At 37.9% G+C, this 24,657-nt stretch overlaps 1 protein-coding gene across 1 annotated transcript in view; it reads right to left on the reverse strand.

Annotated features, from left to right (window-relative positions):
* Nucleotides 1-24,657, reverse strand: part of THSD7A (thrombospondin type 1 domain containing 7A) — a 300,382-nt gene that overhangs the window by 20,065 nt on the left and 255,660 nt on the right. The window contains exons 14-17 of the mRNA XM_004582344.2: nucleotides 11,090-11,268; nucleotides 8,629-8,634; nucleotides 6,799-6,932; nucleotides 2,026-2,179 (exon numbers count right to left, since the gene is read on the reverse strand). Coding sequence (XP_004582401.2) covers nucleotides 2,026-2,179; nucleotides 6,799-6,932; nucleotides 8,629-8,634; nucleotides 11,090-11,268 — 473 coding nt within the window. The remainder of the gene's footprint in view (nucleotides 1-2,025; nucleotides 2,180-6,798; nucleotides 6,933-8,628; nucleotides 8,635-11,089; nucleotides 11,269-24,657) is intronic.

Here is a 24,657-nt window from a genome sequence, read left to right on the forward strand (position 1 = left end):
CTATTATAATAGAATGATGACATTTTAAATTATATAATACCTTTATACATACGTTTTTAAAAAAACCTACTTTTCTCCCTATGAACTTTTTGTAAAATTGATTTATAATTTTTGGTATGCTTTACATCAAATTACTCGTATTTTATAAATTGCCACGTATCCCACAATTATCTCCATAACTTACAGTAATTAAACATCTGAAAAAGACTTTTAATCTGGTGTCTGCATTTAAAGCATTTCTTTTACTTGAACCTTCCCAAATTAGGAAGATATTTTAAGTAGGGTAAATTAGGTATTATACATATACCTTTACATTGTAAGAAAATAATCTGTTACCCCTAAAATGGTTTTCAGGACTAAAAGACCCAGTTTTAGTGATGTTTTACTTTTCTCATGAACATTTGTCCCCTCAAACACATACCTAAAAGGATGATAATTAAAACTGTTAATAGAAGACACACTAAAAACAAAGTGGAAGAGTCTGTATGGCCAAGCCAACACTGGACAAAATGAAGAGGCCAACAGAATAGTGGAACAGACCTGCAAGCTAGTCATCTGACAAAGGATTCACATTTAAAATGTAGGAGGAGCTCAAGAAACTCAACAATAACATCTCTCTATAATGAAGCAGAACTGTGACAATAAGAAGATGTTGCAGATAGAAAGAGTCCAGTATAAAGTCAAGAAGCACGGCTATTAAACCAGATGATCTTTTCTAACTCTAAATATGTCCACTGGAAACTTCTCAATTACAGAAAACATGTTTCACCCACTCTGTTTTATATTGAGTAGAGCCTCCATTATCCTAAGATGATTTTTCTCATTTAAAACAGAATCCAAATAGGCAAAATTCCAGTTTAAGAGCTGCTACTGTGAGAACCCCTGCTCGTACATTTAATGTCAAGAGGTTTGGGTTCTAGATGCCTACTTTACAAAAGCAGAATGTCTTTGCTACAGAATCTGTAGCCAGAAGGGTTTCTCCTAGATAGATATAGGCACTGTAGGATGTAGCACAACCGGGGGGGGGGGGGGGGGGCGGTTTACCAGCTCTGTTATAATTATTAGAAAACCATTTGCAAACTCTGGTTGAGCAGTTGCTTCTGTTTACAATTTGACTTTATTCAAGTCGTCTGCCAGCCCTGTGTTGCAATCAGTCAGCATCTTTCATAATGTTAACACTAATGAAAAATCAACATTGTCTTCCTGAGAACACATGCATCACAAACCTGTCTCTGAAACCATCCTACACTGTATTTCAACCAACTGGTGCCACATTAGAAGCATTTTCTCTGTGGTTTGAAGCTGCTTTGGACATAGGCAGTTTTACAAAAGCACCCAGGGCTAAGCCACATTTCCTACAAAAGCAACTCATTCTGTTCTGAATGATTTTCTCCTCAGAGTTCCATGGGAGGGCCCCTAGTGACTTTGGAAAGCTGGAAGCTTTGTAATTTAAAGCTCTGGGCTGGTGTTTCAGATGCAGAGAGATAGAGTCAGAGTGTGTAAAGACTCACTGATACACAGCTTTCCTCCTCTTACTCAACTTCTAATCCAGGATCTTTAGCTGCTCAGTATAAATACCCTCACGGCAGAAGCCCAGCTGTGTGCAAGATTATTCCTACCATTTAAATAAAATGGATTGCACATAGAGCAAGGGATGGCAACAACCTGCTAGCTAAAGCATCTTGACCAGAGCTTCATTCTTTTTCTCCTTTTACCTGGAGAGATCATTATCACCACTGCAGTTTGTAGCCTGCTGTGTATTTATGAGGCACGCTGAAGGCACTTTGTGCAGGGTTGAGAAGCAGTATAAAGCTTGTCAGAGGTCGAGCTGACCGTGGTGGGAGAGAAAACACTGCCTTGAAAGGGCACATCACAGACCGCAGTGGCTGAGAGGTACCTCCACATTGGAAAATAGGCTTCCTAGAGTACACGGAAGCTATCTTTTCTAAGCGATTTGTTTTTAAGTGTGAAAGGTAAGGAATTTCACAAATTCTGCACTAATAAGATAATCAGTGCTCATCTTACCAGAGCACAGCGGGTCCATGGGCCCCATTCGGACATCACGCAGTCCTCCGGGCATGGTAATTTGCACTCTCTGGAGCCCAGGGGCATCTCCTCTGGGTCGCAGAGGTAGTCCTCCACGTGCTCAGAAGGGCCATCTGCCGTGTTCTGCATGCATCTGGAAGAAATCGCAGGCCTTGGTGAAGGACCTGGGACACACATGGTGAATCCACAGCATGGGTGGTGCTCCTGAAGATACCATCATGGGGTTGGAGGCAGGAAACTTTCCATCTCTTGAGTAAACTTCTTCAAAACTAAGACTTAAAGTGTTCTCTACTCCCTTGAAATATAGTCTAATTCTTCTAAATGATTTCAACACATGCCTGCAAGCAAGATCATTACTTTTTATGTAAGAGTCACTGGGTAGGTGTCAACTCTGCCTGTCGGTGAGCTTTCTTGGGAATAAGAGGTCATTTACATTGATAGAGGAGGCAGGAACAAATGAGTAGAGTCCAGTAAACTTAATGGGAGCAGAGGATGCAATCTTGGCATCTAATCCATGTTTTTATTTTCACAAAGAGAACAGATTGCATAGAGAAAGCAGAATTGATTCAAGTCTGATGGAAAGACCAGATACACTGTAATCTCTACAGGAAAGGTTTCATGAAGATTTTTCAAAGATGACTACAGGTGCTGACCTTTTTTTTGTCATTTAATGTATTTCCCTCCTCTCATCTGCAGCTAACCTTAAAGTCAAGTGTAAAAAGACAATTATAGTTGTAATCGCACTAATTATAATTGTATTAGTACAAACCCCCTAAACATGGTGTTATGGGCCTTTCTGTATCTTGGCCACTTTTTGTTTTCTTCATCATCTTTTTTGGATGAATCCAAACTCTATATTCCTTGCTACTGTACTGTATGAATAGCCAGGAAAGGCATTTTCTATATCTCTTTGAATTTAAGAAAGGATGCTAGGATCAGACTTGTTATCATAGTCATTAATATCTCCAGGCACTTCAGTAGAAGGGAAAAACCACCACTCATCTGTAACTTGCAGAAGGTCAACCAAATTAATGTTTGTGTGGAAAGAGAACTGCATTGTGGGTCATGAGTAGAAAAGCTTAAGTTTTTAAGCCCCTGAAAGCCACTGCATTGTCTTAAATGTCAGGTGAGTTACACAACCAATTATACTTGGCATCCAACTTTTCTCAACGACTTACAATCAGTTAGGGACATTACATTTTCAGAAGTCGATTCTACAACATCACTTTTCTGCAGTGCTGCAGAATATAAGAGATGTCCTCTTTCCGAATTATACATTCAATGGCTGCAAATGTGTGCCGTTGATTATGGCTTCATTGGATTAGCTTAAAACATATCCATATCAATATCTTCCTCCGCATTTAAAAAATACTGGCTACATGAATGAGAGTGCGTCAAAAAGTCTGAAAAGTCAAAGATAATGTGCATTTTCATGAAGTTTCTGAACCACTTAACATTAAAAAAGCAATCATACAGAAACAGGTATTCATATGATTCCATTATGGGAAGAAAAAAAATCAAATTTTGAATATCCTTAGGAAAATTTTAGTTCTCCAGGAAAAAACTCTAATTTCAATTGTATTTTAAAAATGTTCTGCTGACATGAGATACACAATATGTCAATCTTAAAAAAGTTGGAAAGCCGGTAATAAAAGCTTATTCTGAAAGGTGCTGACATCATGCAGAAGGATTAACTTGTAAAATTGCTATTGATCCAAAGGTAAGAACAGATGTTCAATATTCTAGTACGTAGCTATATCCATAGCACCTTACTTTTAAAAGATTTTCCTTATTCAATATTATACAAGTAATATACTCATTTTAGAAAAACCAGGAAAAACAATACAAATTCCCCGGTATTTCCCACTCTTTTTCAAGTTCATTATTTAAGTTTTTATATTTCGTGATAGGATCAAATTTTAGGTATTTATCATATGACAAAAAATCAACAACTCATTCTGTAGTACTACATATATTTAATGACTATTTGAATTTCATTACCTGAGTATGTTACTATCATTTATTGTTGACATTCAGACTATTCATTGGTTTTATTTATTTGGTACTGATACTTTTTTTCAGCATCCTCAAATATGAAATATTTGGATCAAGTTTTGAGTCCAAAGGAAAGTCACTTAACTTTTGTGAGTTCTTCAATGTCTTAGCCTTTCTTGTTTCCACACAGTAGGAAGCACACTGTCAGGAAACTGAATTCTAGCAGGAATACGTAGTGTAGGACACCAAGTTGGAGGTGAAGGGGGAAACCGGAGTTCCACCACAGATATGACCGTAACAGGGGAGGTGGTAAGGAATTCAAAAGACCAGCACTGCATTCTGTCTGCTCAGTGTCACTCTACGTTGGCAGTTACAAAAAAGTTCCATGCAACAGGCATCCTTTCCTACGCAGACACAATGACACAGGATAAATTTACACCTGCTCTTTATAGACTCACCTGTTCTAAATGTCATCTAAATGCTTTAATTCAAATAGGACATTTTGACCAAAATTAACATAGGATAAGGAAAGCAGCAACAAAGAGGAACACTATTACCTGATCAGAGATCACAATCAATACTGACCTTCTACTTACATGAATGATGTCTGCTGCATAAATAAATGGCTTTGGAAAGTGGAGATGTTTAGATAGAGAAGAAACACATACACACATAGGTGAAGGGAAACAGAAGAGCAGTGACTTTTCTCTCATTTTTTTTCTGTACATTAGCAAAAGAAGCATAGTGGTCAATTTCTTACAATAAGAAAATGATTTTCAGGTTTTACGTTGAGATTTTAAATTTGGAATAGCAGTGGGAAACAAAATGTTTGTCTTTTTCTTCTGTTTTCTCTTCTCATCACCCCCTACTCCCTCCCGGCTCGTAAAGAAAAAAAAAAAAAAAAGGAGTTCAGCTAAGTTTTTAAAAAAGGGAACAGAACATGAGCAGCAAAGTTATGTGTAAGTTACATGCAAACATTTTATTCTGTAAATTTTAATTTTTCTACTTGCGAAGTGTCAGTCCTAAATTCCTAAAACAGTTGTGGTTGTTGGGGAGAACAAACTTCTTTATAACATAGCTCACAAGTTCTGGATGCTTGAAACCTGTCTTTACAGAGTGACACTGAGCAGAAGCTGGGACAGTTAAACAGAACGAGACATACAGATTTGGATTCTAAACTCCAGCTGTTTGAGAAGGAGCGATCTTAGCATATTACTGATTACTGTAACATTTGAGACCCTACTCTGTAAATCAAGATAACTCCCCCTGCACTGTCTCACGGGATTCTGGAACCATTAAGGGTCACAGGATCATATGGAAAGGAAATGACTATCAATTTGGTATTGGTTTTAGGGGGATTCCTGAGACTGTTGTAAGTTCTTTAGTTGCAGAAACATACAGTTTAGCATAAATGGCAAATGTAAACTCTTCAACATACTGAGGGGTAGTTGGAGTACTATAGAAATAAAATAGTACACTGGAACTTTCTCGGATGACCTAAGTATTTGTTATCTGTGCTTCCTAACAGCATAGTCACAGCTAGCTAGTAACACAGTTGGAGTATGGCTGAGGAAAGACACTTAAACATTATGCAATTTCCATTTAAATCAAAACAGCCACATTTGAATAGGCTACCTACAGAAGAACAAGTGAAATCTGGTAGCCAGCTTGGGCCTGGAAGGAAGGAACCCTGGACGAGGCAACAGTGCTCAAAAGATCGGTATCAGATTGAAGTATTGTTATAGAGACGCACTTACTGATATTTGTGATGTAAGAAAAAAAGTTATTGGGATTGAACATGTACATTAATTCCCTGGGCTCTCAATATGTTGCCCCTTCTTTTCAAGACAAACTGAGAGTGAAGCTGCTTAAGTTATATGGGAATACTAGTTAGGGCACAAAGATTAGTTACTCCTCACTAGGGTATTAACGATTTCTCTGCACACCCCTCCTAAAACTGTTCTGTACCTCAACCTTTACATATGCCTTGTTAGAGTTATAAGCCAGTTTAGACTATCCTAAAATCTACCAAGTTCAGCAAAATTATGCTTCACCACCATAAACTGCTAAATACTACAATGAAAATAGACACGAGGCAGCTGAATAGTACCCTATAGCCATTTTAAGGTGTATAGAAGCTGGTTGTATATAAACTAAAATTGAAATGTCAATGAAGTAGTCACAGGATGTGGTTAAGAACTTGCATTTTCTAACATATTTGTTACTCAATACCATGTCAATTAATTCCATAATGTTGTAAATTGTTGTTGATGTTATGTTGTGGCTTTAAATTGATCGGGATGATATTCTGCCAGCTCTGCCTCAGACCAGAGATGATCTCCCTAAGAAACAGTTGAATTTATCTGGACAATAAGATGCTGGACTCTATGCTTGCAATGAAAGAATCTTGACTGGATTTGAACTGTGATACTGCAACAAAGTGGATGACTCCACCATGGGGGGAGGGTGTAGGGAGGGGTTTGGGGAATCCCAGAGCCTATGAAACTGTGTCACATAATGTAATGTAATGTAAAATAAAATGGAATAAATAAATCTTGGGTCCGGCAACAAAAAAAAGTTATATGGGCATAACATCATGACCCGCTGGCCTTACACAGACCCTCTCACTTTCCCGTAGCACAGACTCCCTACACACAAATCTGACGGTGATGCTCCTCAGGCGTCTGGTGAGGGGCCCAGGTGCAGTGGGGAGGTACTTGGGAGTTTTGTGTCTTGGTGTCCTTCTACCAACCTTACCTCACTTTTCGGGTTTGCACTCCCTCTCCACAGTTCTCTCTCATATTCACAAAGGTCACCTTGCAGACACTCCAGGGTTCTGTGACCCAGATGTACTGGCTGCAGTCGCTGTGGCATGGTACCACCTCATACACCTGGAAGACACACGGCTCTCGGTGATTCCAGGGAGTTCCAGGAGAAGGAATGTGAAGACACCCTCACCATCACCATCCTAATCTCACCACGAAGCACTTTAAGTCTTCTCCCTTACATGCACATTCTAAGTCCATACAGGCAGAAACATCTGGAGAATTCTAGCAGCAAAGGGTAGAGCTAGTGGTGTTACATTCTGTTGTTCACTGGCCTACACTGGGCAGCCTACCTATTGTCTTGGACTGACCCTTACTGCACTGCACTACAACTCACTAGGCCATGTATCTCATCTATAGATTGTATTTCTCCAATTCTTAGGCCAGGCTGCTCATATGCTAAGCACAATAAAAATTTCTTGAATGAATAGATGGATGAATTATATGAGTATAAAAATAAAGCTGCTTATTAAAGAAATACAACTTAGTTTGTTTTCTAAATAAATATTATAAGGCCTTCAAAAGACATGGAAAATTGAATGAAAAGATACATATTTTAGAGCAGGAAAATGAAATCTTCAAAGTTTAGTAAAAAAATGTGTCATTATGCATGGATTTCAAGATTTTTAAAATTTCATATAAAAGCTTTTACTACACACTGAGATTTAATTTTTGCATTTCTCATAGAAAACTAACTTAAAAGATAAGAAGTGTGAAATACAGCCATCTTAAAACCAACCCTCAGTAAGTCAGGGCATGGAAGTAAGGCCTACAGTTGTTCTGATTTTATAGAGCTAAGGCCCAAAGCAGCGAGAGGCAGGAAACAAATTATTTGTGCTCTGATGTCCAAAAAGACATTCAGTCCCACATTTGCAGTAGTGTGTTTGGTTTCAGGGGGTTTTGAAAAATATAAACCAATTATGCTCTTTTTGTCAATGAGAAGAATAACCAAAGAAAATAACTGGCACATAACTCAGCCATTAAAAAATTATCTAGGGGGAGAATCCCAGATTCTATGTAATTACAACACAATGTAATTAATGAATAAATTTAATAAAAAATTATCTAATAGTACTTTCCTAACTTACAATAATCCACCTTCACTTCCTATTTTATACACACAGAAACTATAAAATACGTAATCTGTAACTAAGTGCAGCAAACAGCTTTGCGTAGCCCTTTGGAGCCATTCTTGTATGACAGTTCTGCTAGACTAAGAGCCCAAGTGAAGTGAAGACAGTGGAGCGTCCATAGGAGCAGAATGCACACTGTTAGATTATTTATGATTACTGCTCTCCATGGTCACATTCACGGTACTACAGTAAGAGGACTGTTACAGAGTAAAACGTCACTCTATGATGTGTGAGGAAGGGAGATGAGTTCTTCCTAATCCTTTGATGACTTCCATTTTAATCTCCTGCTTGGCAATGAATACAAATCAATTCACAGCCATCTCCCCTACCAGGCTCCAGCCCACTGGAACATGTCTCAATCTTTCTGGAAAGCAGGAAAGTATTTCAAAGGGGCATCATGGTCAGGTCAGGTCATGAGTGAAGCTTGTGGCCCCTCCCCTTCACCTAAGGCCCCATATTTCAATAGCGAAGCACAGATAACCATGCTAGGAGATAAAAGGAAACAGCCACAGAAACAAAAAGGTACTTTCCTCCTATAAGTTACAAACATAGCAGGGAAAGAAACACATTCTCAGAAATCACAAATTTTAAAAAATCCATGAAAAATCGTAAGCTTTAAGAGGTCTTACCTGTGCCTAGAGTAGTGTTCAACGGGAATGAAGAAACAGGAAGGAGAAAGACAAAGACAGAAACACGTCAGTATATTACCAGAAGAACTCCCATTCTAAGTTTCAAATATTATCATACATACAGGAAAGACTCTTATTTTTGGTAATGGCTTGGAACTTTTTTTTTCAGGCCTTATGACCAAAAAATCAGTGATTTATTGTTGAAATGTAGGATACATAAGCAAGTATTACAAATAGCATAGTAAGTAACAGGTTAGACGGACAGGATGGCGGCTAGCCGATCCAGCTCCCTACTACTGCGCCTGGGAAGGCAGCAGGTGGCTCAAGTGTTTAGTCCCTCCTGGGAGACTGTAAGAAACTCCAGGCTCCTGACTTTTGTCAAGCAGAGCCCCGACTGTTGCGCCCACGTGAGTAATTGTCTCCCCCTCTTTGTGGTTCTTTCAAATAAATAAATAAATCTTTTCTTAAGAAAAAAGATGGACAAAATGAAATAATTCTTGGAATCAGTCACCTCAAAATATACCTAATAGGAAATTGATCTATGATTATAAATAACTTGTGATCCAACTTCTGAGTAAGCTAATACCTATTTACTGATCTGTCTAGAATTGAGAAATTAAGATGACTCTTAATTCATCTCCTTTTTTCTGAATGTGAGGATTTTTTTTTTTTTCAACCGGAAAATGGAACCTAAGAAGCCATTTGCAGGTCAATCAACTGCTAATTATTTTATTAAGGAATGTATGAATTGCAGCAACTTATAATTACTGTGTGATTTACAATTTTTAACACAAAAATTTTTACACAATTTTTACACAAAAATTTGCAATCTTTCCCCAAATAAGATTCTAATACCTACATTGCTAATTGTTATTTAAATGTAAAACATTTATAATGAAGCAAATTACTCAAATGTCTGTAGCTCATACTTATGCTTTTTCAGTCTTAAATGTTTTGCTATAACTTCAGTAGTTTGACAACAAGTTTATAAATGTCCTTTTCAGGCTAGGTGTAAGGTTACATCAACTGGGAACATTACATAGAAATGGTTTAAGATTTCCAATTAGCATGACAATTTAACTTGGAACAAAGTCTTAAACCATTGTAAATCCACTCTTCAACTATGAGACAAAATCAAGTTATTTTAACTGCAGATGTAGAGATTCACACTGAAGTATAACAGGTATAAGGAGATGAATCATTTGTCTTTATCGAGCTCTGGATCATTATTTATCAATATCAAATTTGTTATTGGAAATTAAGGCTTTCAAAACTCACAGAGATATTTATAAGCGCTTCAGTTTTCTATTTTACATTTGTGAAGTTCGAGTCATGGACTTGCCTGTTCTTTGGAGATTGTTCACTGTTATCTCAAGACCTGCCAAATGGTCCACGATAAGGGAGCTTGGGCACCAGTAGATGGCAGTGGCGGAGTATTTGTCTCTCATTTGAGTTAAAAGGATAAATTCAGTCACTTGGGAAAAGTCAAGATTCTTTGAGGGTTCTTCCTAAGGAATTTAATTCACCACTATTTTTATCTTTGTTTACTTTAAACCTATTCCATTTCTTCACAGCGTGGCTTTATTGTCATGAACAAATTTAGCTTTGAGCAGCAAAGTATGTGTACTGCTGAGCAATGTATTAGGGTACTAAACAGTCCATGAATATATGACATATTTCTGCAGATTTAAGGATGAAGTTCATTTTGATGTGTCCTAAATCCAGGTAGATGACTTAACATCTGCTTATACTATGTGAAATCCATTCTTTGTTCATTCACTTGTAGACCAAGCAGGTTAGTAACTGATACATTATGTCATACTTAAGTTGGTCACAATTCCCTCTTTAGTCTTTTCACTTTTTATCCACATGGGAATATAAATAATAACTATTAACAGTGGCTAACAAGATTTCCATCTAAAGCTCAATCAAATGCCAAATATAACTGTAAAAGATGAATAGGTTGATTGATAGCACACTGGAAATGACTCTGAGATGATCATAATATATTTTCCTCCATTTTATGTTATATTAAGTAAATAAATTGCACATATTTTTTCCAATTGCACACCTGAAGTTATTCATTTCCTTAGCTGAATTTAAACCATTGGTAATGGAAACTGCTTTTCTGAGAATCTCAAGAAACTATAAAGATGAGACAATCAACATAAAGGCTAGACAGAATTTTATGACAGATTAGACGCCCAACATTATTCTAAATCCAGTTGTCCACCGAGTTGTATTCATACTCACACACTGGTAGGTGCCAAATATCCAGAGAATTCAGGAATAATACTTCTGATTTAGAATCTTAGTAACATCAATGCCTTTACTCAGACATTCTCAAGATAAATGAGTTAAATTTCTGACACGGGAGTTCTCGTATACATAACCATTTGGGAGGAAAGACAGATCACTGTGCATCCAAAGGTAGCCTATTACTCTCAATGATAGAAAATACCTGGTTGACATGGTCCAGTTTGGGGCAAGGCCTTCCTCCATTGTATGGTTTTTCACGCAGCCACTTAGACCGCACCTTCACACCACTCCCACAGGACTTACTGCAGCGCGACCAGTTGGACCACTCGCTCAGCTTGCAGTCTGACGGGCAAGGGATGATGCAAGCCTCTTCGATGTAACCTGAGACAGAGCAGGAAAATGAGACCAGGACCTTCTTGACATGTCACTCGCCCCTGTCACCCAACCTTCTAGCTCGTTTAATAGGGCCAAGTTTGACGTGACAGCAGCATGTAAATGCAGGGATGTCTGAATAGTTAGGGACTCAAATTAGATCCTGCAGGAAAATGACACATACACACGGATATTCTGCTAAGATAACAGTTGAGCAGTAGCCATGTGATCTGCTTAGGATGCATGCTCACCATATTTCAACATTTCTCACTTTCTGACAGCTTGTTTTTAATTGACAATAAGCTGTCTGCTGCCATATCATTCTCCCGCTGTCAGAATGGTACATTAACAAAAATTATAACCAACTTTTCTATAAAACCCTGTCTGTTAATGACAAGTTCGAGTTCCTAATTCCATAGGATGTTCTTCCTTGAGAAGACAGCCCCTCTCGATTGGCATCTGAGAAGACCCATTTAACTTCGCACCTTATGTTTTTCCCCTTTTTAAAAAATCAAGCCTGAAGAAGAAAATTGAAGGTCATTAAATAAATAATGCCTCATCTCTTTATAGTGCTGTCAATTTCAAAATGATTTTACACCTGGTGTCCATTTTATTCTCTTGAAAATCCTGTGCTTAAACATAGATATTTTAATTGACAGATGAGAAAATTTTCCATTTTACATCAACTGTAGAGACTTGATTTTTGAGAATTCATTGTAATTTATATATGAATGGTCTGAAAATTTATGGGAAATGCATGTTGCACAAAGTATGCATGTATTCCCACCAAATAAATTTATGTTTTAATACTGTTTTCCACAATTTTTCTGAATAATGTAGTGCTAAAATGATAGGCAAATTTTAACATTTCCTCATTTTGTCCAATCATAGTTTATCATAAGTTGTATGGTCTTCTACTACCCCTGCCATACTCCAAGACATCCTGTTACAGTTTACCTGGGATAGAAGGTCAGATTTTGGAAACTGATCTACTTTCTTGCATCTAGTCAGCTCTTCTGTTTGCTTTTTTTTTTTTTTTTTTTTTTTGCCAAGATAGTTGCAGGCTGACATGAAGTCTCAAAAAACACTGGTTTCTTTTTTACTTTTCCCAGTTCTTCCAGCAGCAATCAGAGCATCCTTTCAACCAAGATCTTAATATTAATAGAGCATACTGAGTTTATTCAACTCCCCTAGGTTTCCTTGAACTCACTGTATTTGTGTGAGTGTGTAGGTCATTACTTGGGGGACACTGAGGAAGAGATTACTGACATACCTTTCTGTATATATGCCCTTACACAGATAAAAAAACACATAATTTCTTTCAAACTTATTGTGGTCTCTGTGCACCAAAGCGTATTACCTTTCACGTAAGTGTGAAGTTCATTGAAAACAGTGATGAAACCAATGTTGCAGATGCTTGCTTTGTGATTCCTGTCCACCTCTACCACTTCCTACAAGGGCAACAACTATCCTTTCTTCTTAAAATGTACATTAACTTTAAAATATTAAGGAAATGCTGTCATATAGAGTATCTCTATTTGATTAACCTATTACCATCTATGTTATGATATATACATACATCATAGATAAATGCATCCATACCAAGTATTTCTGCTGGTTGTATTTCTAGGAAAGAAACTCATATGTCAGAGGACATGCAGATGTTATCACTTGATTTAAGTAAAAGATTTTTAAGTACAAACACAAATTGACTGTGAGGAGCATGATGTAATGAATTTTCAAACATGGAGATTATTCCTCTCTAATCTAGATGTGCCAGTTTAGTCAGTGGTGAAACGTTAAAGACAAAAAATAAGAGGCTAGTGCTAACTTTTGGATATAATGATAACAAAGAAGGCCTTTGGCATATTGAAATGATCCAGGGGAAAGTATGACAAAGCAATGAAAATGTACTTGACATGTGTTCCCTAATACACGTGTTGGTTAGTGCAGGGGCTAGACTGAGCCTGTCCTGCACCTGCACCAGCTGGAGTATATGACAGCAAGGTCTGAGGAGCTCAGGTGATGTCCCTTAGGGGCCTCCCCAACCAGACCACTGCACATGACCCCACAGACATGTGGTCTGACTCCAGCACATGTTGTAGGACTGGGCCACCTCAGAGGCTGACTCTTGTGCAAGAATGGAGAACGTATTCAGATGAACATGAAAGACAAGACAGCCAGCTCATCTAAACCCACAGTAGACTTTAGAGTACCTCATCAAAAGATGGAAAGAACAGGTTGAACACCACAAGCCAGGCTCTATAACAAGCATCTAGGTCTGTGGGCATTCCAAAGCAAAAGAAACAGTCAATAGGCCTTAGAAAGAATTCCTCAACTCTTGTGTAATGAAGCCCACAACTTCTTCGAATAATTAAGACCACTCAAGTACCACCCTTGGAACATTTTTCCCTATTCTAGCCTCAAAAGCAACATCAAATGACCTCTTCATTCATGGGAGCTGATGTAGTGTGGACAGCAAGGACTGGCATCCTTCCTGCCCAAATAGAGGAAAACTGAATCAATTATTTCATCTACCTTCCCCCTCAACCCACTCCATTCTATATGGAGGCCTACATGGTTCACCCTTTGTAACAAATATTAAAACATCTGAATAATATAGAAGTGTTTCTAAAAATTTTAAAAAGCACAGTGGCCTTTTCAATACATTGTACCTGTTGGAAACTCATACTTTGACATTAATTATGATTTGAGGTGGGAAAATGTCTCATTTTTTGAGCTGAAACATTTTAAAAGCCATTTTTTTTTCCTACATCAAGACCAGTAAATTAATGAATATTCCTGATAGGGCTAATAAAGTTTTGCTTTTAGTAGTAATCATTTAGTAATGATAGATCAAGGGCATTCTGAGACTCAATTGTTTAATAATAACTATGAAAGTACAATGACTTTCATACACACACCAATCACTTCCAAATGCTATCAAGAAGTTTGGCAAAAGGAGACTTGTATTTGAAAGACAGTTACTGAAACACTTCTGTAAGAATTGCATTTTCGGGGCTCGGCAGCGTGGCCTGGTGGCTAAGGTCCTCGCCTTGATCCCATATGGCCGCTGGTTCTAGTCCCAGCAGCTCCACTTCCTCTCTGTCTCTCCTCCTCTCAGTATATCTGACTTTGTAATAAAAATAAAATAAATCTTTAAAAAAAAAAAAAAAAAAAAAAAAAAAGAATTGCATTTTCACACTCTGGAAAGTTAGAACATGATCATCACAATTAACCCTCTATCCTTTTATTATTGAGTCACTAATTGAAAACAGCATCACATGATATTTCATGTCACTTTTTTAGAGTCACAGATATGAAAATACTTTTCATTCTGTCTGCTAAAATATGGCATCAGTGAGACCTAAGATGTATGACTTCAGACAGCTTCAACTGATATTAATGAAAGAGATGTAAAACTCTTGTGTCTGGTTTTCCAATAGCATATTTCAGTAGAGATCTCTCAAAACACAATCTATTAAACTGTTAAAAGACATATTTTCGGAACCGGGATAAAGGCGAAACTGCAGAAAATGATATTGTTCAATATCACATTTTTATTTTCCAATGTGTAACAACAAATAAATGTGTACTGTAGTTCTCTAATGGCACTAAAAATCCTTAATGCTACTAATGAATTGCTACATAATCTTGCCTAGCCTTCTCTGCAAAGATCATGTTTGAGGGCAATTAGCATGCAACAGTTACAAGGATGGTAAGAGAAACATTTGAAGCATGCTAAGGCTAAATAAACTGTCAGCATCTTGCAGCAATTTACAATTACTGAGGAATATTGGAATAAAATAAACGATTTCACAATTACAATGTTGAAACTCCTAGCATTTCAACAGTAAATATGACACTTGGGAAAATCAAAGACATGGCTTCTCATCGTGTCTTCTCTGTCCTGTATCTATTCCGACTCTTGCTTTCTGGTTCAAGTAAATACAAAACACCAGCAAGCTTAACATGGCAACCAAAGCGCATACTACGTTTGATATATATTCAATCACCTCATTCATTTGAATTATAAATGTGCAGATAAAATAAGCTTTCAACCACCTTCACAATTACTAAATTGTGCTGTTGAGAGGTGCAGTGTTGATGGATTAAATAATTCATGTTGAGAGCGCATGGAAACCATTGGTTCCTTCTGATTTACAGCTTTGTGAAGGAGTTGGCTTGGCATGCCATCTGAAACATCTAGGTTAATCCCAGAAGTGCTTCTAAAAATCTCTATTTGTTTTGTATATTTATGAAGGGATATCTCTTGACATATGCTAAGTATTCATAGATGTCCTTAAAAAGAAGTCAATGTGAATATGAATGATTGACTGTAAGGTTTTAACATTATTGTAATTTCAGTACTGGGAACTTATCCCAAAACTAGGCACTTTCAGTATCATTTAGTTGTATCTATGTACAAATTCACTGTGAAAATAATTTCTTACAGGAAGCTCTGAAATTTTTGGTAGTATAATACAAAATTAATCAATTTTTGTCTCATTTCTGGAAGTCATATTAAGATGAGGTAAGAACCCACCGAGCTTTACTGGTAACAACTTTGAGTTTCTTTTAAAGCAAATATCTACTAAGCAAATACTAAAAAGCAGTCCTTTCGTGTGGTGTCACAGGCTAATCCTCAGCTTGTGGTGCTGGCATCCCATATGGAACATGGGTCACATCCCAGCTGCTCCACTCTCGGTCCAGCTCCCTGTCTATGGCCTGGGAAAAGCAAAGAATGGCTCAAATCCTTGGGCTTTCATGGGAGGCCAGAAAGGAGCCCCTGGCTTCAGTTTGGCTCAGCTTCGGCCTGTGTGGCCACGTGGGAAGTGAAGCAGAAGTTAGAGGACCTCTCTTTCTGTCTCTCCTTCTCTCTCTCAACAACCTGCCTTTCAAATAAAAATAAAGATATCATTTTAAAAAGAAAAGCTTCCTATAGAATAAAAGGCCAAAAACAGTCAATTTTGTTTTATACACAGATTAAAATTTCCTCGAAGGGTTCTGTAGACCTATAATACAAGCATGTAGAAACCAAGTAAATATTGGAAGCAAGTACAAGTAAAGTTTTGTCTTTCAAAAATTACATTTAAAGTGCAGACTAATTTATTGGTGTGTTCTCAGATCTCCTTCCTGACCCTATAGATACCCTAAGGCCCTCCTCATGCATGTATACAAAAACGCTTTTATACTTAACTATTGCTCCCTAGGGATCCATTCTAATGGCTTACACTTTAGAAGTTGAACTAAACTGAACTAGTGCAATATAGACCTTTAAACTCCTGGATTTGCAGGGTTTTACAAATATCATAGGAAATTATATCTAGATTGGCACAGGCCATTTTGCTTCTTTAGGTAGTGTGAAAGCCTGTAATACAACATAACTAAGGAATAGGATTATGTCAATAAAATTACCAAAGGCATGGGTAAGACTCCCAATTTCATTAAAATCTTGTTATTTTTTTTCCTTTATGTTATTAGAGGGAATGAGCTTTTCGGAGATTAAGACAAAGGATCACAGAAATTACTGGCAAGTGAAAATTTTAAATTCCTTTACTTTCATTGTTTTATTCTTTGCAATAACATTTATATTAGGCATTGGACCATTTTCTTCCTTTAAAAAACTAAAACGGAAGTCAAATGGATGCCTGGCATAAACTGGAAGGTGTGTTTGACAGCCTAGCCAGAGGGGCTCCACAGAGGCCGGTCTGAAAACCATGTTGTCAGGAGTAGACAAGCTGTGGTATCAGGGTCATAAGCACTTCGGACTAAGGCATCGTGGCAGGTGCCTTTCCATCAGACCTGACATAAATAGTTGCTGCAGGATAGCTTCCCTGTTTCTCCCTCATCACCTCCACCATCCCCCGCAGGGTGCCTGGGAGAACAGCGCTGAGCTCCAAACTCTATTTCAATTGACCCCAGGCTATGCTTTCTCTGTACTGAAGTATCCGCAGAGTCCTTTTCCTGTTTTCCCTGGCTCTTTAAAACTTGCAGCCTTTTACCTCAGCAAAAATCTGTCCTCATCCCGTCACCTTTCTTGACATTTAAAAGAAAAAAAATCCCAGTTTTTATTGTTAAACTATGAAAGCAATATAACTGTAGCTATGAAACCAAATGAGAAGTTAAAATTCTAAAATGGAATGAACATTAAATAAATATTACTAACTCAAAAAGCTTCTCAGAGAAATTAGAGCTTCATTTCAGTTTATATACAACAATATTTATTGCTTTTTTGGCTTTAATTAACTTATTTTTCATCAAATACAAGTATCCACTATAATGGATAATTTCTCACTTATATTTTATATTGATCATTCATAGAATTATATCACAAAAATAAATATATTAGAGTTATATTTGAGTAGGCAAGCAGAACTATGATAGGCTAGTGAAATAAGGATATAGAGGTCTTAGATGATTATGCAAGAGTGCTAAATATTACCACACAAGATTAAGCTGCATCTATAATATGAAGATATTTTATTAACAGGCCTTTGCTTCATCTGTAAAATTTGTAAGGCCCTTTTTTTGCCCCACTTACTAATGCTACAAGGCACATTAGCTATGAAATAACTCCTGTAAGAAAATTGTGGGTGTTAGCCAGGGCTTTCAGAAAATACTCCACTTTAATGGGCACCCTCTGAATCAGACCAATGTGTGCAAAAACGATTCCTAATGCGATCTAGTAATGTCCAGAAGGTTCTTGCAATACCATTCAAAAGCACAACAGGCAGACAGAAAGCATGGGACGATCAATAAAAATCACTATCATTTAATGGTGAAGAGAAATTCATCTGACACTAATCAAGAATTAGATAAACTACTCTGAACTCAGTTGTGACTACAGTTAGGAGAAAAACAAATAATTAAACGGTATAATGTGATCTACACAACTGTCTGAAACCAGTATGATATCCTCAATGCAATGGCAAGTCCCAGCAATTTTGTTCATCAGTTCACAATTAGTAAGAACATAAAGTGAAATGTGTGCGATCACAATGTGATCGTTTATTGATCAATAAAACATCAAATAAATCTAGAGCTTCTTACTTCTTTATTTGAATTGAAAAAGGCTTTTTCAGCCCTTTAAAACTTTGACAAGTATACTGTGATATTGTGAGACACGTTATCTATGATTTTAAAGATTTTTCTTTCAGTATGAAATGTGTTTTATAAAAATGCTAAAAAAAATGTACTGAGCTGTAAAAGGTAGAAGGATCTTATTTGTTAAAGTTGAGTCAGTACAGAATTCCTTCAGCAAAGGGCAAACCTGAATTGGCTTTGATTTTCCTGTAGTGCTCATTACCAATTTTCCATTAAGTACTTAACAGTCGATGCATTACATGTGAGAAAACATATGAAGAAAAATAAGTATATTAGAATCTTTTATATTTATATTACCCTTCACTACAACAGAAAGAAATTGTCCCTCAACTTTGCCTATAACCACACTCTCCATGGCGAGTCTCAACACTTCTTTTCTCTTAAAGATTGATTCCTTTTTACTGGAAAGGCAGATTCACAGAGAGGAGAGACGGAGAGAAAAATTCTCCACCCACTGGTTCACTGCCCAAATGGCAATGGCCAGAGCTGAACCCATCCAAAGCCAGGAGCCAGGTGCCTCCTCTGGATCTCCCAGTGGGTGCAGGGTCCTGAGGCTTTGGGCCATCCATTGCTTTCCCAGGCCACAATCAGGGAGCTGAATGGGAAGAGGAGCAGCCGGGACATGAACTGGTGCCCATATGGAATCTGGGGTTCTGAAGCTGAGGAACCAACCACTGAGCCACTGCATCTGAGGGCAACCATGACATTACCAATACACATCTCCAAAAAGTCACATGTTAGAAGATTCCAATTCCATCTTCTGCACAGCTGATAATCAGTGAAGAGCCAGATGAAGGTGATAACTATATCATCACAAAATCACAATATCCAGAGACCCTCAAGAAGGAATCTCCAAGGCCAGTTCATGATTCCCAGGAAACCACAGCATCCTATCACTGTCTGCCTGATACAGGGCCCTGATTCTCAACCTTGAAATGTACCCTAGCATAAATGATGACTCAGAAGCTCTGTCAGGGGCTGAGATTTTATATTTCTAACACTTTGGGGGTAACAAGCATTGAGAACCCTGATGCTAAAATTTGTTGCCAAGCCATTTTTGTCAAGTCTCATGTGGAGACAGGGATTCCCATTTGCTTCTGTATTGTCTACTGCCACTCTCAGGCCACTACTGCAGGACTCGGTAGTTCAGAGAGAATTTTTGGGGCTTGAAAAGCGTAAAATATTTGTTCCCCGGCTTCTTATTCAGTTACAAGTTAGTTACCCCAACAGTCAAAAAGTTCCTTCATGTTCTCTCCATGACAGCAAGCACTGGACATTGACAGTGATGTTTTAATTTTGGGCAGCAGGAGATCCTGCATATCAAGCAATGCATGCTCAGAGAGAGGAATCATATTAGCCTTTCTGCCTGCTTGATGCTGAGAGAGGATGAACCTTCACAATTGCAACCAAATTCACTTTTAGAATATTTATTGATGAAACAGTATGGCTTAAACTGCCTATTTGCAATATGAAAGAAAAATTTCCTCAGGGTAAAGATTGTGGGAAATGTACAGGAGAAATATGCACAGTTCACGGGGATCAAGACTGGAATATTTGACATTTTTTTATAACATTTACCTTCAAAATACTCCTTTAAGCGAAATGAAACTGACATATTTTTTTTTCAAGTAAAAGTGAGTGGAAAGAGATAGAATTGTAAAGAACACAAACTTTCAAAGTTTTAAACAGAGCTCAAGAAAAAGCAAGTTGTCATAATTACCAGTATGAAATCTTAGTTTGTACTTGTGTCTAAATCTCTGGTGTTGTACAGGTCAGAAAATTCTGGAGACCTTGAATGGCAACAGACTTTCCAAAAACAGTGTTACTGATTCAAATCAACGAATGGGTGTATGACTATTTGCTTCGTAGTTAGTATGTAGGGTGAAATAATGTGTATGTGATTAGCATAATTTAGATGTGTCGTGGTGGTATGCAAAACACTATTTCATCATCAAGATGCTAGTTCCTCTCAAATATCGGCTTGCTGATTTCCCAGATATGCGACATAGAGACAAGAAAACTGGAAAAACCGGAGTCTTGGTTGACGGAGGGCGAGCTGTAATCACAGCAGGGATCTACTCTTTTAGCGGAAAAAATTCTCTTTCACTATTTATTAATCCTACTAAGATTTACTAAATATTTAAGTGTTCTTGCTCCTGAGGATGCAAGAATAAATTGAATAAAACAGCACAGCCTCAATCTATATTCTTGTATGGGAGATATAGCATAAGAACATATGAGTAAATTAGATAGTGTGTTATAGGACCTTCATTCCTTAGAAATACAAAAGGGATCCAGAAGATTTGAGTGGGTTGAGGGATACTTTGGAGTAAATTGTACAAAACTACCTGTGCAAATTGTACAAAGCTACCTGTGCAAGGTAGGTTACCCCTAAGAGTCCTTAAAGCATCACTTTTAAATGATATGACCTTAGAAGTTACAGAAATTCTACCCTTTGTTCTGGGAAATTTTAAATTAACTTTAGAAATAAAAGTCATCCCTCCCATGGGTTCCACATATGTGTGTCTGATTTTGGAAATATAGCTAAGCCAATTTTCAGCACAGTTATCATGAAGAAATCAAAACACAATTTTAGCCCAAATTAAATTCATTAAAAAGTGGTCATGTGGGAAGTAGTCTAAAGTCATATTAAACTGCTTAATCAGCATATTTTGTTTCAGGGTGTGCAGATGGACAATGACTAAACAGAAACGCCCTAAGGCCACTATTGAATGGGGGTTAGTGTCACTGAGTGTTCACGAGGGGATCAATCCCACATTTAAATTGACAGCATGAGGAATTTGTTTTTTTTTTTTCCTCCAAAGACACTTAAAACTCTATCCATCATCCATCTAGCAAGCCACTTAAGTTGGGAGAGGTCAGTTGTCATAGAAATTGCAAGTACCAGCATATCTAGGGTGGTGTGGACCAGGGTAATATTCCACACACATCATCAGAACGGAAGTAATTCCCCAAAAAATCAGGCAAAAGAGAGAATTTTTTCACATTTTGAGTGGCAATGTTGGTATATTCTAAGACAGCCCATTGAAGTGCATGTTTAACTTAGTGGTTAACACACCCATTTGGATGTCATGTCCATCAAAGTGCCTGGGTTTGATTCCCAGCTATGGCTCTTGATTCCAGCGTCTTACTAATGGAGACAGTGGTGATAGCTCCGGTAGTTGGGCTGCTGCCATTCACATAAGAGGTCTACATTTGGTCTCTCCTGGTTTTAGCCACAACCATTACGGGCATCTTAGGAATAAAGCAACAACAGATGGAACTATCTTTCTGTCTCTGTGCTTCTCCCTGAAATCATTAATGTTTTTGAAATCCCAAATAAAATCCCATCAGAGATCACAGCAGATGAGACATAGTAGATAGAGGACATACGAGGAACTACACTGAATGGCCTGCTTAGTAAAGTTTTTTAGATACTTCCAAAATCCCCAAGAAGTTCAATGTATCATGGATTCATCTTTTTTTCTGGGTGGGTTTCTCCAGAACACTGTGCTTTCTTCCTGCTTGGAATTAAGAGGGTAAGAAGAAGCCTATTGCCTTTGGTCATTGTCAATATTTTAAAGATTATTTCTTTGAAAGGCAGAGTGACAGAAAGGGAGAGACAGAGAATGAGAACAAGGGAGAGAATGTGCACTTCCACCTGCAAGTTCATTCCTCAAATGGCTACAACAGCTCAACTTGGACTGTATTGAAGCCAGACCCAGGAACACTATCCTTGCCTCTCTCATGGATGACAGGGTCCTAAGGTCATTTTGCAGTGCCTTTCCAAGTACATCAGCAAGAAGTCAGATCAAGAGTACAGCAGCCTAGACTCAACCTGGCACGCCAATATGATATTCAGGCATCCAAATGCTGGCTTAACTCATTGTACCATATTGCTGGTCTGGATTTCAATTATTTCACGTTTTTAGGTTTTTTTAAGTGATCAAATATGAGAGACAATGAAATTTTTACAAGTTTTTTTCTAAAAGTAAGGTTATTAGCTGGCTTTCTAAAATTCTCATATATCAAATTAATAAGGTAAAAGAATATGCAGAATATGGAGGCTCACAAAATATGCACAAGCACATATTACATTCTAAGACACAGGTTAAAAGGTACAGTCAAGTTTACACCAGAAATTATTTGACAGGCAAAGAAAAACATCCACATCATTTTGAGGGTGGAGTGGGATGGGAACACAGACAGCAGAGAGATTGCCTGCTGCCACATCAGAGAGTTTGCTCCCCAAATGCCTGCAACATCTGGGACTACAACAGGCTGAAACCAGGGCTCAGGGGCACAGCTCCATTCTCCCTTGTGGATTTTAGGGACCTAAGTACTGATGCCATCATCTGTGCCTCCCAGGGTGCACATGAGCAGGAAGTTGGGATTGGAAGTAGAACAGGGTCTCAAATCAGGGTACTTTATTGGAATATTATAATTTAATCAACATATAAACCACTAAACACCAGCTCTCATTTTTACTTTTAATGACTTTTAAAAACAGATTTATTTTTATTGCAAAGTCAGTTATACAGAGAGGAGGAGAATCAGAGAGGAAGCTCTTCCATCACATGATTTTCTCCCCAAATGGTCGCAATGACCAGAGCTGCGCCAATCTAAAGCCAGGAGCCCGGAGCCTCTTCCGGGTCTCCCAAGCAGCCCAAAGCCCAAAGCTTTAGCCATCCCCAACTACTCTCCCAACCCATAAGCAGAGAACTGGATAGGATGCAGGGCCACCAGGATTAGAACGAGGACCCATATAGGATCCTGGTGTATGCAAGGTGAGGACTTTAGCTGCTAGGCTACAACATTAGGCCCATGACTTTTTTTTAAGGAAAAGACTTATCTATTTATTTGCACAAATTACAAAGAGGGACACACACACAGTTCAAGCGAAAGTGAGCGTCAGCCAGCACTAAGTTAGCTGAAGCCAGAAGCTTACCGTGGGTCTCCCACATGGGTGACATGAACCAAAGCACTGGCAGCACCTTCTGCTGCTTTTCCCAGTCATTGGCAGGGAGAACCTTAGAATTAGAGAACCTAAAATCTAAACTAGTGCCGTACGGGATGCTGGCATTGCAGGTGGCAGCTTTACCTGCTACCCCACAGCACTAGCTCCACGCGTAACAGGTTTTTGCACTGGCTTCTCCAAACAGGAAGAGTACTCACATGTTTCTTAATATCCAGTACATAATAAAATCCCCCTTAGGGGTGTTTCTCAGAGTACAGAATATCTATAAGTACGGCAAAGACTATGCTTGCTTTTCTTTCACAGTTATGGTTCTAAGTCTATTAAATCATCTTCAGTTTAGCAATACATGAAGTATAACCTGAAACACACAGGTATAGTTTCACTACTGTGGAGTTTTGAGAGTTGACATTGCTAGACTTTGATTAAAATAGAAAGTATAATATTAAAGACAAGGTTTTTAGAAAGCTCTTGGGATAACAGTTTTAGGAAATTTCAATTAATGAGTCACCATGACAACTTGATTTTTTATAATTGTGACACGCTTCTCTTAGTTTGTGTTAATTTCTGAACCATATATTAAACCTGGAAGCTAAATCCTCTAATAGCAGGTTGTTCCTGCTAGGTGGGTGAGAGACAATTATGCTCCTTGCTATCTATCTGATTTTGTCTTCATCATTGTCAAGATAGCGGAAGCACATTGTCTGGCGTTTCTAAATTCATGCTGTCTAGGATTTTAGAATCACCCACTAGAAACAGATGTCATTCCATTGTGAAAGGATGTATACATCAAAACAAAAGATAATGAAGAGTATCGCTGGTGCTATCTATAAGAGAATTATAATTAAACAATTCAGAATATGAGCTAGTGAAATGTGGACAACATTTATAAACTTTTGGCAACCCAATTATGATTGCTGTGATTTCATTTTCTTTGTGGGTTTAGAAAACAATAGTGGGCACAATTCCCTAAAAACAAGTACATATTTTTCCATTTGCAAGTTTTTCCTTTTTTTGAACACTATCAATGAAGGATTTCCAACTTTCTACCCTGCCATTTTAGGTACATTGTAAAGTTTACTAATTTAATTATGAGAGATTGAAGTTAAAACTTTAACCTTCAGTTGAACTCTAACCTTGGGTCTTTTGCATTGTCCTTCTGCAGGCAGACTTGTTGAGAACTGTTGGGTCCCCTGAATGAACAGGCTCTCGCTAATCCACAGTTTCTGGAAACATTGCTGCCTCCTGCTTAGAGGATGAGAGTCCCAAAAGGCTCCCTGTAGCCATGTTGGAGACCTGGCTGCCAGCCTCAGGGC

Source organism: Ochotona princeps, chromosome 20 (assembly GCF_030435755.1).
Source record: "Ochotona princeps isolate mOchPri1 chromosome 20, mOchPri1.hap1, whole genome shotgun sequence".
NCBI lineage: Eukaryota > Metazoa > Chordata > Mammalia > Lagomorpha > Ochotonidae > Ochotona > Ochotona princeps.